This window comes from Raphanus sativus, chromosome 4 (assembly GCF_000801105.2).
Source record: "Raphanus sativus cultivar WK10039 chromosome 4, ASM80110v3, whole genome shotgun sequence".
Taxonomy (NCBI): domain Eukaryota; kingdom Viridiplantae; phylum Streptophyta; class Magnoliopsida; order Brassicales; family Brassicaceae; genus Raphanus; species Raphanus sativus.
This window is the reverse complement of record NC_079514.1, coordinates 7,204,195-7,219,994: the sequence shown is the minus strand read 5'-3', so window position 1 is coordinate 7,219,994 and position 15,800 is coordinate 7,204,195. Positions and strand designations below refer to the sequence as shown.

The window sequence follows — 15,800 nt, the reverse complement described above, 5'->3', positions numbered from 1 at the left end:
AAACTACTTACGCAACACATCATTACAAGACGTAACACTCCACTCCACCCACAAAAGCTTTATAAAATAAAACATTCGACAAACACACGACTTCGCCATATTCTCAAGTCTTAACTAAAAGAAAAAGAAAAACACACATCTCCGGTGTGCAACAATGGCGTCGTCGACGATCGAATCATCACTAGGCACTCTCAACAAAGACTCCTTCGTCTCACTTCTGTCGAAACTGATCGGCGAATCGAAGTTCGTCCAGAACAACCCGCCGGAGCTCATCCCGCAAGAGGATCGGATCGTGAACCACGTCCTCGACTCTCTCCGTCCTTACAGCACCGAATCCGGCGGCGGTCCTCTCGTGATCAACCACGTGGCGTATCACTCGGGAAGAGGCAACCTCATCGTCGAGTACCCAGGATCCGTCCCCGGAAAGATCGTTTCTTTCGTCGGTATGCACATGGACGTCGTCACCGCGAATCCCGATGAATGGGTAAAATCTCTCTTATCGATTCCGTTTTTTTGATCGGTACCCATTTGAATTAGGGCAGAGCTTGATGATGGGTCGTGGTTACTTTCCGAGGAACTGATAAGAATCGTGCGAAAGTTCAAAACTTTAGGGTTGGATTGATTCGAAAGTTTGATCCTTTGGGTTTTTGATCGGTACCCATTTGAATTAGGGCAGAGCTTGATGATGGGTCGTGGTTACTTTCCAAGGAACTGATATGAGTCGTGCGAAAGTTCGAAACTTTAGGGTTTTGATTGATTCGAAAAGTTTGATCCTTTTCGTGTTTTTTTTTTGTTTGTGTTGATAGGAGTTTGATCCTTTCTCGTTAAGCATAGATGGGGATAAGCTTCGTGGTCGTGGGACTACAGATTGTCTTGGTCACGTTGCACTTGTGACTGAGCTCATGAAGAGGCTCGGGGAAACTAAACCCGTTTTGAAACAATCGGTGGTGGCGGTTTTCATCGCTAGTGAAGAGAACTCTTCTATTCCAGGTGTTGGTGTCGACATGTTGGTTAAAGACAAACTTCTTGACAAGCTCAAATCTGGACCATTGTTAGTTTCTGTTATTTTAAATCTTTCAGACAAAACGTTGGAAGCTGTTTTTTTCTTTAATGTTTATTCTTTTGAAGGTTTTGGATTGATACGGCTGATAAGCAGCCGTGTATTGGAACCGGCGGTATGATTCCGTGGAAGCTTCATGTCACCGGGAAGCTTTTCCACAGCGGTTTAGCTCACAAGGTATTGTATATGGTTGATTTGCTCGTATTGATGAAAGCTACAAGCTCGGTGTTAATCTGTTTCTTCTGACTATGTTCAGGCTATTAACGCGATGGAGTTGGGAATGGAAGCGCTTAAGGAGATCCAGTCCCGGTTCTACAGAGACTTTCCTCCTCATGAACAAGAGAAAGTTTATGGTTTTGCGACGCCTTCCACCATGAAGCCAACACAATGGAGTTGTAAGCATTATGTTTATATTAGTAATGACTAATGACACAAAAATGCTTTCTTCCTAACTCAAACTGTTTTTTTTTTGCAGATCCAGGAGGCGGAATCAACCAGATCCCTGGAGACTGTACCGTATCCGGTGATGTCAGGTTATGTTTCTAAGTTTTGAATACTGTAAAAACCAAGATGTCTCATCGTTTGTTTTACTTACTTTTTTTGTAATGTTTGGTTTCAGGTTGACTCCTTTCTATGAGTAAGTCTCTCTTCACACTTCCTCCATAGCCATTTCTTCTATGCATTTAGGTACACTTTTTTAACAATGAATATCCTTTGTTTCCTCTAGCGTGAAGGAAGTGATGAAGAAGCTGCAAGAGTATGTTGACGACATAAACACTAACATTGAGAAACTCGCGACCCGTGGTCCTGTTTCGAAATACGTCTTGCCTGAAGAGAATTTACGTGGAAGGTTTTGGTTTTTCCTCCCTTCCTCCTCACTCTCATTTTATTGTCCTTCCCAAAATCTTAAAAAGAAGTCTCAATTGTTTGTCTCCTGCAGGCTCACGTTAAGCTTTGATGAAGCATCAGCTGGAGTTGCGTGTAACCTTGATTCCCGCGGCTTTCACGTACTATGCAAAGCAACCGAAGAAGTTGTCGGGCACGTGAAGCCTTACTCCATCACCGGTACTCTGCCTCTAATCCGAGACCTCAAGGTAAAGCCATTACTAGTACTCTCAGTAGATTAAAGACTTGATCTCTCTCACTGTTCTCCGCAACTTACTTCTTTCTAAATGGTTTTGGGTTTAACAGGATGAAGGTTTCGATGTGCAAACTTCAGGATACGGTATGTATAATATACAGCACCTTTATCTGATTCTCTCCTGTTTTTGGATTAGTTTAGGTAATTAAATCTCTTTTTTTTACTGTGCAGGTCTGATGGCTACATATCATGCAAAGAACGAGTACTGCCTTCTTACAGACATGTGCCAAGGCTTTGATGTCTTCGTTAAGATCATTTCTCAGCTTGAACAAGACTAAAGAAGATGAATGCAATAAAAGCTTCTCTCTTATTATTAGCTAATGGTTCTATACACTTTGCTTTCTAAGTTTCTATCTATTTGTACAATGTCAATGGTTGCTCAATAAAGAAAAGACAATTCACAAAATTTAAAAACAAAAGGGTAATATTTATTTAGCTATTTTATCTTCTATCTTGAGTTGCTGCTGCTGTCACCTTCAGTTTCAAGTTTCTGTACCCTTAGGCGCAGTCGTTGCTGGTGATGGTGAAGCTTCCAGAGACCATTTCCCAATACAACAGCTGAGTATATCCCATGTGTGATGATAGGTGCAAGAAGATTGTTTGTCTGCAGTATTGTTTTCAATGATTATTATTACTTCAACAAGTCAGAAGAATAGGGTTAACAAAAAGGTAGTAATAGTACCTGAATCCATTCAAAGCCAAGGTATAGACCCAAAAGCCCTTCGAGAAGAGGAGAGTAGATTTTCTTCATTTGTCTTCTCTCATACCACGCTGCAGGAAGAAGTAACACAGAGGAATCCTTTTCTAAGTATTTGATCTTAGAAGATATATCTAAAGCATTATGTATATAGCCTTATACGAACCTGCAAACAGCTTCTTCAGCTCATCACGGGCAGAGCGAGTTTTCAAGACAGGTGCCATAATATAAGTCGGATCTAATAGAAATAGAACACAATTAATTAAGAGGTTATGAAACATAGATATGGTTTTAAAAAGTGGTGAGATACCTTTAGGGAAGCAGCCATGTAATAGAGAGAACCGGTGAGAGCAGCAGTGATAGTGGCTGCAAATGCTTGAGCAAACGGCACAAACGGAGGCAAGATTCCAGTCTGCAAGTTTCAAAAGTATCAAGTCATAACGAGTCTAAGAAACGTGAGAAGAAAATGAGAAAGAGCATATACCAAAGCGACCATTCCTCGAGAATCTGAGATGAGATTTGTGCCTCTTAAGAATATATCAGCTAGTGCACCTTGAAACGCAGCACGGTAGAAGAGCTCCTCTCCAATTGAACTTGCAGTAACTACTAAGATAAACTAAAAGAAACAAAGGGCTCAATGGTACCAATTCTTTGAAGTTTCAAAAGATTGTATAAAGAGTTAAAATTTCACCTGCCAAGCTGACATTCCATGGAAGAAGCCACGAAGCTCCTCATCTTCAACATCTCTAATGGCACGAGCATGCGGCGACACCTTCACAACTTCATCCTACACAAAGTAACAAATCTCTATAAACACGAAACATCAAAAAAGAGAGATCGTCCCCTAACTCTTAACTTACATCAAGAATGAAGAGAAGAGCCATGATAGGCGGAGAAGCATAACCAAGACCAGCGATAATAGCATCTAAAGAAGCATTAAAGCCTCCTGTATAATCAATCCCTGCTACTTCACATATAAACCTTCCCGCTACCGCCATCCCACAGTATATCCCTAAAGTTTAATCAAAAAAATCCATAAAGTCTCAAACTTTTATTTTATTTTTCTTTAAAGTTTGCTTTTTGATCACCGAGTTGACTCACCGATTCCGTAACTCAGCCTAACAACAGCACCCACCTTATCCCAACCACTGAAATCTCCGCCGCCGCTTCCACCGACAAACTCGCCGACCGGTGTAACCTCCCCGGAAAGTCCAGCTAACTCGCCGCTGCTGAATCCTCCCACCGACGGCACAGCAGCTAAACCGCGCGCCGCCGTCGATGCATCTCCGTCGTCGATCACCTCGCCGCTGCTCTGTGATGACGACGCTTTGATAGACTTCGATTTCTCTAAAGAAAGACCATTTAACCGCGAGTTTCTCTTCCCGTAACTCGCCGGAGGAGAATCGAAAAGCTTAGAGCTACTACTTCTATGTCCACCGCTTCCACTACACCAAGACGAAGAGGAAGAGGAGAAAGCGACTCTTGTCGTGCTGCATGTCAACAAAGGAAGACCCATTCGATAGCTCTCAGTCGTAGTTATCGGAATACGCCGGAGAGACTCTGTTCTTCATTTACTGAGAGAGAGACGGTGATCGCGCGTTTTTCTCAGTTTATGTAATAAATAGAAAGTAAATATATTGACCGTCGGATGATACAGGAGGAGTTAATCCAACGGTTAATAGAAAGTGTTTAATAGAGACCACTTAAATTTTCAAAGTTCCACTTGGACTTGACTAGCTTTTGACATGTCTACACGTTACCATATCTGGGCCTTCAATAATGGGCTTTTGTAAATAATTGGGCCTTAGTGCTGATACATTCGCAAATTAATGGGCCTTAGTGTCTATCATGTTCGTCTTCCTCCAACAACAAATATATAAAGAGAGAGAGAGAGCTTGAGATCGTCGTCGTCAATGGTGAATCAAGAAGACACTATTCGATAAAAACACACACAAAAACCTCCACAATCCATCGCCGCCATGCCTTCTCAGCTGACTCAGGAAGAACGATCGGAGCTCGCGGAAGCCATCGCCGAGTTCCACACGTACCGCCTCGGCCCGGGGAGCTGCTCCTCCCTCCACGCGCAGCGAATCCACGCGCCCCCGGAGATCGTCTGGTCCGTGGTCCGCCGCTTCGACAAGCCGCAGACCTACAAGCACTTCATCAAGTCCTGCTCCGTCGAGGACGGGTTCGAGATGCGCGTCGGATGCACGCGCGCCGTGAACGTGATCAGCGGCCTTCCGGCGAACACGTCGACGGAGAGGCTCGACGTGCTCGACGACGAGAGGAGGGTGACGGGGTTCAGCATCATCGGGGGAGAGCACAGGCTGACGAACTACAAGTCGGTGACGACGGTGCACAGGTTCGACAAGGAGGGGCGGATCTGGACGGTGGTGCTCGAGTCGTACGTCGTCGACATGCCGGAGGGGAACTCGGAGGACGACACGCGCATGTTCGCGGATACGGTGGTTAAGCTTAATCTGCAGAAGCTGGCGACCGTCACTGAGGCCATGGCTCGGAACGCCGGCGACGGAAGCGGTGCTCAGGTGACCTGAAAAGAAAAAAATCGAAAATAAATTATGAATATATGGAAAGAAAAATGGAAAAATGAATTTGTTTTTTTTCTCTTTCTAAATTACCTTTTCGGGAAATGTTTATTTACGCTGCTTCGCATAAGATTCTATCTTTTGTCTGTTTAACCTTATAGTTTTACCTTTTGACCTTGATATCTAAAGGTTAGTTTGGACGTTCAACATTGTGGATAAGTAGGAATCTTTCCTTTTATGGTAGAGGTATATTCTTTGCTAGTCAGTCAAAATTTTAGTCCACGCAAACACAACTGTCGTAAAAAAACCATACTAGAAAGGTAACTTTTTTAAATATCAAATTAGGATTCTTGTGATTTTTTATTTTATTTTGTATTTCTGGTTCGTTAAAACTTTAAATAAAGTGTCGTAAATCGTGTTAGGATTTTTCACGTGTATTTTCTTTTTCTTTGTTTGGTAAAAGATTGATATTCACGTTAATTTTGTTGTATTCTATACTTTATCCGTGTTAGATTAAATGTCATTTTGCTTTTCATTTTCTTGTTTTGAATGTTGTGTAAGTAATACTCACAAATAATAGAAAATAGAACAAAATATCAAAATGAACTATGTTTTTCCAATGTCATAATAGAGGATTTTGTTCAAACTTGTTTTAAATAGGAAAAAAGTTTCTCAGCTACACCATGTTTACTATATTATGGTGCAAACCATCCCAAGTTTCGAAATGTGTCGATAACTACACGATGTATATGATAATACATGTCACATATACGACGTTAATGGAAACATGGTGCCAACATCACATCGAGGTCTAATTGATTTTAACTTAAATAATTGGGGTCAGAACGTAATTAACAAAATTAAAAACAATTTAAGCAAAGTCCGACCCGACCCAATACGTAAACCCGACCCAGGCATAACCCTTTTCCCCCAAATCGATTTTCTTAGGGTTCATCGTGCCTTTTGAACCAGAAAGAGAGACAAAGAGAGAGATTGAGAGAGAGAAAGAGAGACAGAGAGAAGGAGAGAAAGAGAGATGGAATTCTGGAACAATAAGGGAAAGGGCAAGGCAAATGAAAGCAATGTGTCTTGTTACTGTGGGTTGCCAGCGAAGATATCTCAATCTTGGACGGATAAAAATCCTCTTCGAAGGTTCTATGGGTGTGAAAAATACAAGGTACAAGCTAAATGTGAATCTTGTATGTATTGTTATGGAGTTCTTTGGGAAGTTTTTAATTTTGTCTTTGTGTTAGAGTGGAAGTGGTTGCGGATTTTTTCTTTGGTTCGATGAGGAAGAACCTTTTGGATGGCAAAAGAGAGCTTTGATTGAAGCTAGAGATAAAATTCTGCAGAAGGACAAGACGATTATGGAACTGAAGAATACCATTTCGAAGCTTCAGAATGGTTTGGCCAAAAATGGTGAAGTGGAAGAAGACATCATCAACGCTTTTCTCAAGCTCTGAAGACATGCTTATTATGTTTAAAAATCTTTGTGATGTTGTTATTGTAATGCTTAACTATGTAATGGTTTGAAAATCTTTGGAAATCAACTTCAGTTAGTAATAAAAAAAAGAGTTTGAACTAATTGCTTTAACATCCAAAATAGACAATCATACATAACAAAAGTAATATCATCATTTTAGCATTCAAAACAGACATATCCGAACTGAAAAAGGTCATATCCAAAGACCAAAAAGACATCAAAACAGGAAAAAAAAAGACATCCGAGAGAAGAAGAAGACATCTGAGAGGACTCAAGGTTGTGTAGCAGTTGGTGCAGTTGAGGAAACGTCCTCAATTGCTTGCTCATTTGATTGTTGTTCCATGTTCTCACGCCTACGCTTTCTGCTTTCATCAGACTGCAACAAAAGAAAGGAATCAAACACAAGAAATGAAAAAACATAGACAATTGCGATGATAATATACCTCATTAGGACACTTCCTTGAGTTGTGGCCTTCACCATTACAAACAGCACAATGACCTTTTCTTCCTTTTCTACTAACTTTGGTCTGATTTTTCTTGGGTGATTCACGCACTCCTTTAATCCTTGCTTTCTCTTTTGGTCTTCCAGGAGGTCGCTTGTATGGTGGTGCTTCAATACGGTCTGCACCAGATAGCTTCCAAAACCTTGGACCATTTACAGGCCCCAACCCATCCATGTACAAACCTCGCCACTTCGATGTCAGATAATAATCTGAAATATAATCTTCAACCTCAAAATTATTCTCACGGATAACAGATACAGCATGGCGACATGGGATTCCAGACAAGTCCCATTTCCTACAAGCGCAGGTACGAGAAGGCAATTTGACTGTGTAACCATTTGAAAATTCAACACACTCATAAACACCACCTGTGCTAGGCCAAGAATAGCAATGCTGAGCTTCATCACAAGACTTTTGAACCTCCTTTCTCGCCTTCTTTGTAACAAGACCTGTCTCATTACAAGCTGTCTTATATCTAGTAGCTATCCTCTGCATCGCATCTCTTCTAATCAACTCAAGCATCTGAATAAAGGGCTTCTTTCTTGCTATCTTCAAAGTCCTATTGAAAGACTCTGTGAAGTTGTTATGAGTGTCAGAACAACACGAACCTATCCGGAAAAAAGCCCTGCACCAAGTAGAAGGATCCTTCTTCAGAAGATCTTCAGCTGCTAGTGGATCAAACTGTTTGAAAACGTCCAAACTCCTCTCATAGTCAGCCTCATTGTAGCTACTTGCAATACGCCAGAAGAGTGGCTTTAGAGTATCAGACTTATGATTCTTCTTCAGATTAGAGTAGATGTGCCTAGCACAAGCTCTATGTTCAGCTCTTGGCAACTCAACAGCAACTCCATGAATTAATCCCCTATGCTGATCTGATATGATTGTCACAAGATCACCCTCGCCTAATGCCAAATCAATCTTCAACCTGTGAATAAACCATTGCCAATTATCATTGCTCTCAGAGTCGACCACAGCCCATGCTATTGGGTATATCTGGTTATTGGGATCCCTTCCTATCGCAGTAAGAATCAGTCCTTGCAGAGAGCTGTGCTTGAGAAATGTCCCATCTAATCCAATAACCGGCCTGCAATACTCCTTCCATGCCACACGGATTTTGTCAAAGCAGATATACATGGAGTGGAATGCTTTTGCTCCATTTAGTTTTGTTGTTGTATTGATCTCAATCTTGCTATTAGGATTTGACCTGCATTTGTAAAAAAATAAATAAAACATTTATTCATCTCATAGGCCCTTATAAGGACACTTAACTATACAATATTAAGAAATTTAAAACCAAAAAAATGTTACCTTAATAGTTCAGTCTCATAGTCCTTTAGCCTTGCAAAATGTTCATTGCATTCTGCCTGTAGCTTATCAAGAACAATACGCCTAGCAATCTTTGCCTGCTCGGGGGAGATGATGATGTTGTATGTTTCCCTAAACTCTTCTCTGATCATAGGAGCACTCATTTCAGGTTCCTTCCTGATTTTCTCCAACATAACTTCAGCAATGACAGGGCTTTTGATGAGTTTACACTTACCTGTGGGATGGCAAGTATGTGTGTTAACATACACTTTCACCATCCATTTCTTGATGGGTCTCTCTACTGAGCAGTATATACGCCACACACAACCTTTACCACTGCATTTAGCACCAATCTTTGTCTTCTCCCATCTGTCATAGACTACATTTCTTCTTGTCTTCAGAATATATTTGATCACTTGCTTCTTGAACTCTTCACCACTGTAAAACGTCTGCCTCAGACTAAAAACGCCATCTAATTCACCCCTATTAGCCATCCTCTCAGCTTGTTCCTCTTCGTCATCAGATGACTGCTCCGTGTCAGGATATACCTCATCCTCGTCTATTATCTCATCCTCATAGTTCTCATCCCTAAACATTTCAAGATCCTCTTCAAAATTCCTGTCAATATCCTCCTCATTATCAGATTTATCACTCGCTTGATACTCATCTTCACTCTCCTCTGCTTCATGATCACCATTATCCTCGTCACCGTCAACAGCTTCGTTCTCAGTCTGTGCCTCAACCACAGTACCATCAACAGCTACACCGTGCTCAATCTCTGCCTCAACCACAGTACCATCAGGTTTCTCTATGAAGACATCAAGCTCCCCATAATAGCGACCATTAGAAGCCATCCTCTTTTTGTTTTTCTCTCCATCCTTCTTCTCTGAGATATCTTCGTATGGTAACTTGTACCACATTCTCCCCACACTAATTTTCTGAACAATGATCTTCAGAACTTCTTCATAAGCTGCATCACCATTCACTTCGAACTGCTCCAACAAACCATCAACATAATTTAGCTTTCCATCTTCATCATCTTTGAACACACCCGAATGAAAACAATTTATCTTCACCAGTATTGAATCACTGTTACAATAAAAATATCATCAACACATGGTAAAATCCATCAATTTATTCCAATAATCGAAAAAAACATGAAAAGGGGTCTTACCTCATTGTCGCTGTCGCCTTGTTACTTTGATTAGATAATCTGGATTCAGTTTCACCGAAGGTTAACCTATAACACGAAACCCCTCTCTGTCTCTGCAATCTCCTCTTTGTCTGAGAAAACTCTGTAATCTCTCTCTCTTTTAGAAATCCCCAATTTTTTTTCTTGTTTGGAACCCTAATATCAATGAAATCGATTTTGGGAAAGTGTTAATATGTCTGGGTCGGGTTTATTGTTTGGTTCGGACTGGGTTTACGTATTGGGTCGGGTCGGACTTTGCTTAAATTCCTTTTAATTTTGTTAATTACGTTCTGACCCCAGTTATTTAAGCTAAAATCAATTAGACCTCGATGTGATGTTGGCACCATGTTTCCATTAACATCGTATATGTGGCATGTATTATCATATACATCGTGTAGTTATCGACACATTACGAAACTTGGGATGGTTTGCACCATAATATGGTAAACATGGTGTAGCTGAGAAACTTTTTTCCTTTTAAATATGAGGTTTGCAACACCAGACTAATTACTGCAGTTCAGGCATGTGAAAATTGTTAACAGATAAGATAAAGTGTAGTCATGACTCAGTTTATGTTATCTGGTGGGAACACATTATGACTGACTTAACCATAAAAATGAGAGTTGTAAAACGATTGTGTAGCAATTTAAGAAACGAACCTAAAAGAGGGAGATATGAAAACACGAGAAACCCACATAGGAAGTGTATTTAAGATGATGGGACTGTCTCTCTCATTCAAGTTTCAGTACAGGATTAAAAGTGCGTGCCGTTTTACAGCGTAGTAATTACTCCATATTCGGCCCACCTTTAGAGCATCATTAACCCTAACACCCCATATGGGGTGCTTAATGATTATTTTATCAATTAAGTGTACTTAAGAACTCAATTGAAGAAAATAGTAGAATGTGTGCTCCAATGGTAGGTGCTTAATTAAGGGTGCTTAATTTGGTGATCAAAATGTGACTTGTGATCTTGTTTGAGAATCAAAATGTGACTTGTGATCAAACAAAGAAATGATTTGTGATCTTGTTTGAGCAATCGTGAAAATGACTACAAAGAAAGAGAGAAGGAGAAGGTTGAATACGAAGAAAGAGAGAAGCTTCGATACTCCAATGCTTCCACTCTTTCTCTCTGTCAGTCGTTACCTGAAACACATAACAAAAACAACAACATATATTAAAAGAAGTTCCATATATGACTTAAGCAAGCAACGAGAATAAGCAACACAAATTACATAACACAAACTCCATATATATTAAAACAGAAACCAGAACAACAACTTAAGCAACAAGATAACTACGTAGACTTAAACTAGAACAAGCAACAGAAACAATAACGAGAACAACATATACAATAACGAGATAACAGAAACAAAACAAATCAAATAATGGAACTCTTAAACAATTAAGACAACATCCATTCATGACACTCGATTCAATTTCATACTATTGAATGCTTAAACAATTCAGACAATAACCATTTGACACATCAAATTGTCTTGAAGTTTTACCTGTATTGCAGTCTGCAATTTACAGACAAGAATCACGGATGGTTCATTGTAGACGTCTTGTTTGACGAACCGTCGTCTCTTGCTCCGTCCATCTGAAAGAAACAAAGACAGAGAGATTCATCGCGGAGTCGTCGAGGAGAGAGAGACGAGGAAAGATACGGAGGCGTCGAGGAGAGCGAAAGAGACGAGGAGAGATCATGGTCGATTCATCACAGAGGAGTCGAGGAGAGCGAGAGAGACAACGAGAGATTACGGAGGCATCGAGGATCGTCGAGGAGAGATTGATTTCCTCGAGAGGAGGAGAAGGTTGATGGCGGAATCGTCGAGAGAGAAACACAAGAAACGCCTGTTTCGTGAGAAAGAGAGAGAAAGGTACGCGGAGTCATGAATGGGCAACACGTGTCAAATAAGACACCTTCTTTTGACGCCTAATTAAGCAGCGTTGCTTCTATAATTACTTCATTTTCCTTTTTTTTTAAATAAAAAAAACATTAAGCACTCCATTAAGCGCTTGCATTAATGGTGCTCTTACATCGATTTATATCAAGTGTCAGCCTGTCCCCACTTGAATATATCCCATCCTTTGTCTTTTTCCTTTTTTTTGTTATAAAATTTGTTGTGGCCGATCCATTATGAGACGGCGATTACAACTTTATTATATTAAATCATCAATATCTTTATGAGTCTTTTAAGCACATAATATTAATTCAAATGGTACAAATTTATTCATAAAACAAAAATTGAATTAGCTATACATGATACGTAGTTTTAAAGGTTTTTTACAATTTTTGAAAAAATTCTCATAAAACCGATAGTTGTAACTAACACCACCTGAGTTCAATTCGTATTGAAAAAAAACTATTTACAGTATGTAATCACCTTTTTTACCCAAAATTATCATTAAAGAAATTCTCTTTTGTTTTTCTTATCAAAATCATCAATAAGAATACCCTTAATACTATTTTTACTCATACATATCATCAAATTTGGTTGGATCGAGACAGAATAAGAAACTGAGAACCACTTTTGTTTTCTTTCTATTTTGCATACTTTGAAAATCGATATCTTCTAATTAAGGCAAAGGTGATGCTGGTGCAAGTAGCCAACTTGATAAATTTTCGCAAGTAGCCAACTTGGTTACTAAACGACACGACATAAAGGAAATCAAAATTTAATGTATTTCACTCAAAAGTAAAAATGGAGGCAACAAATTTTATTATTTTTGCAAAAATAATAAGCAAAGGATGGTTTTCTTTTACTACATGTACTTGCTCTTGAAGTTGATGATGTTGAGCCAATCGGAAGATCGATATGTTTTAGCCCGCACACCTACTTTAATGATTAATATCGTTAACGTCAAATCTGTCTGTTTCATCTTTTAGTTGTGAAAGAGATCTAAATCTACAATTAATTAGTACTAGTATATAGAATAATTGAGATGCTATTTTAGAGGAAGCCGTAATAGTTAATTGAAGGGTATATAAACGAAGAGTGGCAAATCTATAGCAAAATAAATAGGTTTATATTTTTTAAAAACTCTGTAAACTTCATTATGATCGTATGAAAATGGGGTCTCCAAACAAAGAGTTGTGATGGAGAAAAAACAGAACCCTAGAACTAAATAAAAGAGTTCTACGATAGATTTTGACCAAAAAAAAGAGTTCTAACTGTTCTATGATAGAAGGCAGTCACTCAAGGCACCAAATGACTTGTGACCAAAACAAGGCTTAGAAACAAAGGGATAAGTCAAAAGCAAATACCGATCCAGGAAGGCTTCATTACCAGGAAGGGAGCTGTCACGATCTCCAATCCGGAGGAGAAGATGCATCTTCTTGTATCAGATGCAGCAGCCACGAGGGACCTTCATGTGCTATGTAGAGGGAGCGTAGAGCCCATCTACAAGTTCAACAAACTACTATGATGTACTCTAATGAAGAAAATATGAGGAATAACAAATGGACTTAGTTTTTGATAAAAAAACAAATGGATTTAGTTTCAAAAAACAAATTGATTTAATTTGCACAAAACTCCAAATCTTATTTGTCCATTCGTTGGTGTTCAAAACAAGTTCAACCATGATGTTCTAGTACGTTATACTAATGTCACAAGAACCCTCGTTGGAGGTTGTGATAAGCAAATTCAGAACCAACTCTTGGTCGGTCATAATTTTAAATGGAATGTTATGTTCTCTTAGTAGAATTTTTAAACCGTAACTTTTGTGGTTTATACCGTATGTTAAGCGTACATGCCTGTTTTTTTTTTGTCAACACCTATATGATTGATTTCACACGTATTAGGTGGCCTATACTAATCTTTTGTAACATTGTTTTCTGAGTGTTCCAAAAGTCAAGCGAAGCCAAGCTGGAAGAGATGGTCCTACAATAAAACAATAATTAGCCTACTAGCTGTAGTACTATTAGCTAAACAACCGGTAGAACTTTTTAAACCACGAAAAATGAATGGGAGCGAAAAAACGAAAAAGATACAATCTGAAAAGCAGATTAAATACTAACCTGAGAAAAACAGAGAACGGGACCACGGTGACATGCAATATAAACTAGCACCTCAAACTCTAAATAAAGAGTTCTACATAACTTCTTCTTTGACTGCGATCACAAACATTTCCACTTGAGATTTCTTTCTCAAAACAAAAAAAAAATTGCACTTGAGGCTTTATTTTTACAGCCTATGGTTTTTTTGGTAAAATATTAAATTATTATACTAAATTTTTAAATTTTTGACCGCGATTACAAATATACTAGTAGCAGCATAAACAAAACTAAACAACAACCGGAAAATAATACGAAAGAATCTAAGCAGAGAAGCTAGCCTACAGACCAGCTATTTAGCGGAGCAAGCTGAGACCAAACGTGTCGGAACTATCGAAGAAACAGGTCCGATAACTCGTGGCAACCAGCCTATGCTTCTTTGATTATGCTTGCTTTCTTAAACCACTGGGAGGAAGAGAAGAACTTTACCCAGTTAAGAATAAATTTCCTCTCATTGTTTACATTTCAGACTGAGCTTTAGCTACTATGTTTTGGAGTTCTTGAATGATGCATTCAAACAATTTCTTAAAAAAAGCTTTCTAAGTAAATCATAGAATCTATCTTTCTGTCAAACATATACTATATTCAGATTTAATTATGGACCGCCTGATTGTTCCTAAGAAAGATCACTGAAGTTGATGAATATAAGGAAAATGAAAAACCAAATTAGTGTTATGTGTAAGTTTAAATCCAAGAAAAGCACTAAACAAAAATCATGACTAATCATTTTCTCATCCACCAGATTTCAAGGGTAACTGAGATTAAAAAGTATCACTTTGTGCTAGTGTGTTGTCAATGTGAACCATCTGAATTTAACCAAACTAGTGTTTTGTATTGTAGAAAGACAAATTACACGATTCTAATAATTTACTAGAGTATTTAACGTAAGACATCAAATGATAAAATTGTAGAGATTTTGGAGGAAGATATGATAACTTTTTATTTATTCAAAACTAAACAATTTTTTTATCATGGAATAAATGCAAAATGAAGATTGATGGATGAGGCCTGAACGCAAAAGATCCAAATCCGCACACAGTTTCGGGCTTTGGCATCCAATTGAAAATGAAAGAAAAACATTCACACAGACAACCATACAACTATATTTTTTTTCCAACTCGGTGGAAAAGTTGTAAACCAAAGCATATTCGATCGTCTTGGGAACTCTATAAAATAACAAGACAAAGCTATTACAATGTGTGCGTATAATTATAGTAAGCTACTACAACTAATTGATGAATTGGTATTTATAGTAACTGCCATAAAAAGGCTGTATTAGTATAGTTCGAATCAAGAAAGCACAAGAGCAAGCAATTTTGTTTCACACGACGTCATAAGTCATCTATAAAAGCTCTCTAAACCTTCAAAACATGTTGTAGATTTCACGTAGGTGTCATGGAGATCATCAGATGTTTTACATCAGATGTAACTGGCAGAATGTATTACTTTCAAAATATTACTCGCTGGACTTTTGAAATTGCCTCGCCTCGAAACCTGTGTCTTGGGGAATTTTTCTCACCGAGACCTCAACACCAAGGAAATGATAATGGTCAGTATTAGAATATCAATTTCGCTTAATATAATAAAGAAAAATAAAACTGACAAAAGGTTGTACTTATTATATACATTTTGTTAGTTCGTCCTCTAATAATGTGATAAGAGAACGTGGGGAGTCATGTTAGACAGACGTATAAGTGACAAAATCTGTCCGTATATCTGTAAAAATGGAGAACAACAAAGAGGTGAAAAACATAGCTGATCACCAAGAGCAGCATCACGCCGAAGCTCCTCCGCCCCAAGGTAACTGTTTTAAA

The 15,800-nt window shown here is 38.8% G+C and overlaps 4 protein-coding genes across 4 annotated transcripts; 2 read left to right on the top strand and 2 right to left on the bottom strand.

The window, feature by feature from the left end:
* Positions 1-53: 53 nt before the first annotated feature.
* Positions 54-2,620, top strand: LOC108854725 (acetylornithine deacetylase). Its single transcript, XM_018628353.2, has 10 exons — positions 54-484; positions 807-1,051; positions 1,129-1,237; positions 1,317-1,455; positions 1,536-1,593; positions 1,680-1,697; positions 1,788-1,910; positions 2,001-2,154; positions 2,252-2,285; positions 2,373-2,620. Exons 1-10 carry the CDS (start codon positions 155-157, stop codon positions 2,477-2,479), a joined length of 1,317 nt encoding a protein of 438 aa, XP_018483855.1. The 5' UTR covers positions 54-154; the 3' UTR covers positions 2,480-2,620.
* On the bottom strand, positions 2,490-4,497 carry LOC130510749 (uncharacterized). Its single transcript, XM_057007360.1, has 8 exons — positions 4,000-4,497; positions 3,759-3,910; positions 3,590-3,685; positions 3,383-3,514; positions 3,210-3,310; positions 3,065-3,138; positions 2,884-2,972; positions 2,490-2,805 (listed from the first exon to the last, which is right to left on the bottom strand). Exons 1-8 carry the CDS (start codon positions 4,412-4,414, stop codon positions 2,650-2,652), a joined length of 1,215 nt encoding a protein of 404 aa, XP_056863340.1. The 5' UTR covers positions 4,415-4,497; the 3' UTR covers positions 2,490-2,649.
* A 297-nt stretch (positions 4,498-4,794) lies between these two features.
* LOC108854727 (abscisic acid receptor PYR1) lies at positions 4,795-5,651 on the top strand. Its single transcript, XM_018628355.2, has one exon. It carries the CDS (start codon positions 4,878-4,880, stop codon positions 5,451-5,453), a length of 576 nt encoding a protein of 191 aa, XP_018483857.2. The 5' UTR covers positions 4,795-4,877; the 3' UTR covers positions 5,454-5,651.
* Positions 5,652-7,198: 1,547 nt separating this feature from the next.
* LOC108838516 (uncharacterized) lies at positions 7,199-9,914 on the bottom strand. Its single transcript, XM_057007914.1, has 4 exons — positions 9,910-9,914; positions 8,739-9,824; positions 7,371-8,634; positions 7,199-7,303 (listed from the first exon to the last, which is right to left on the bottom strand). The coding sequence occupies exons 1-4, from the start codon at positions 9,912-9,914 to the stop codon at positions 7,199-7,201; spliced, it is 2,460 nt and encodes an 819-aa protein (XP_056863894.1).
* Between the last annotated feature and the right edge of the window lie 5,886 nt (positions 9,915-15,800).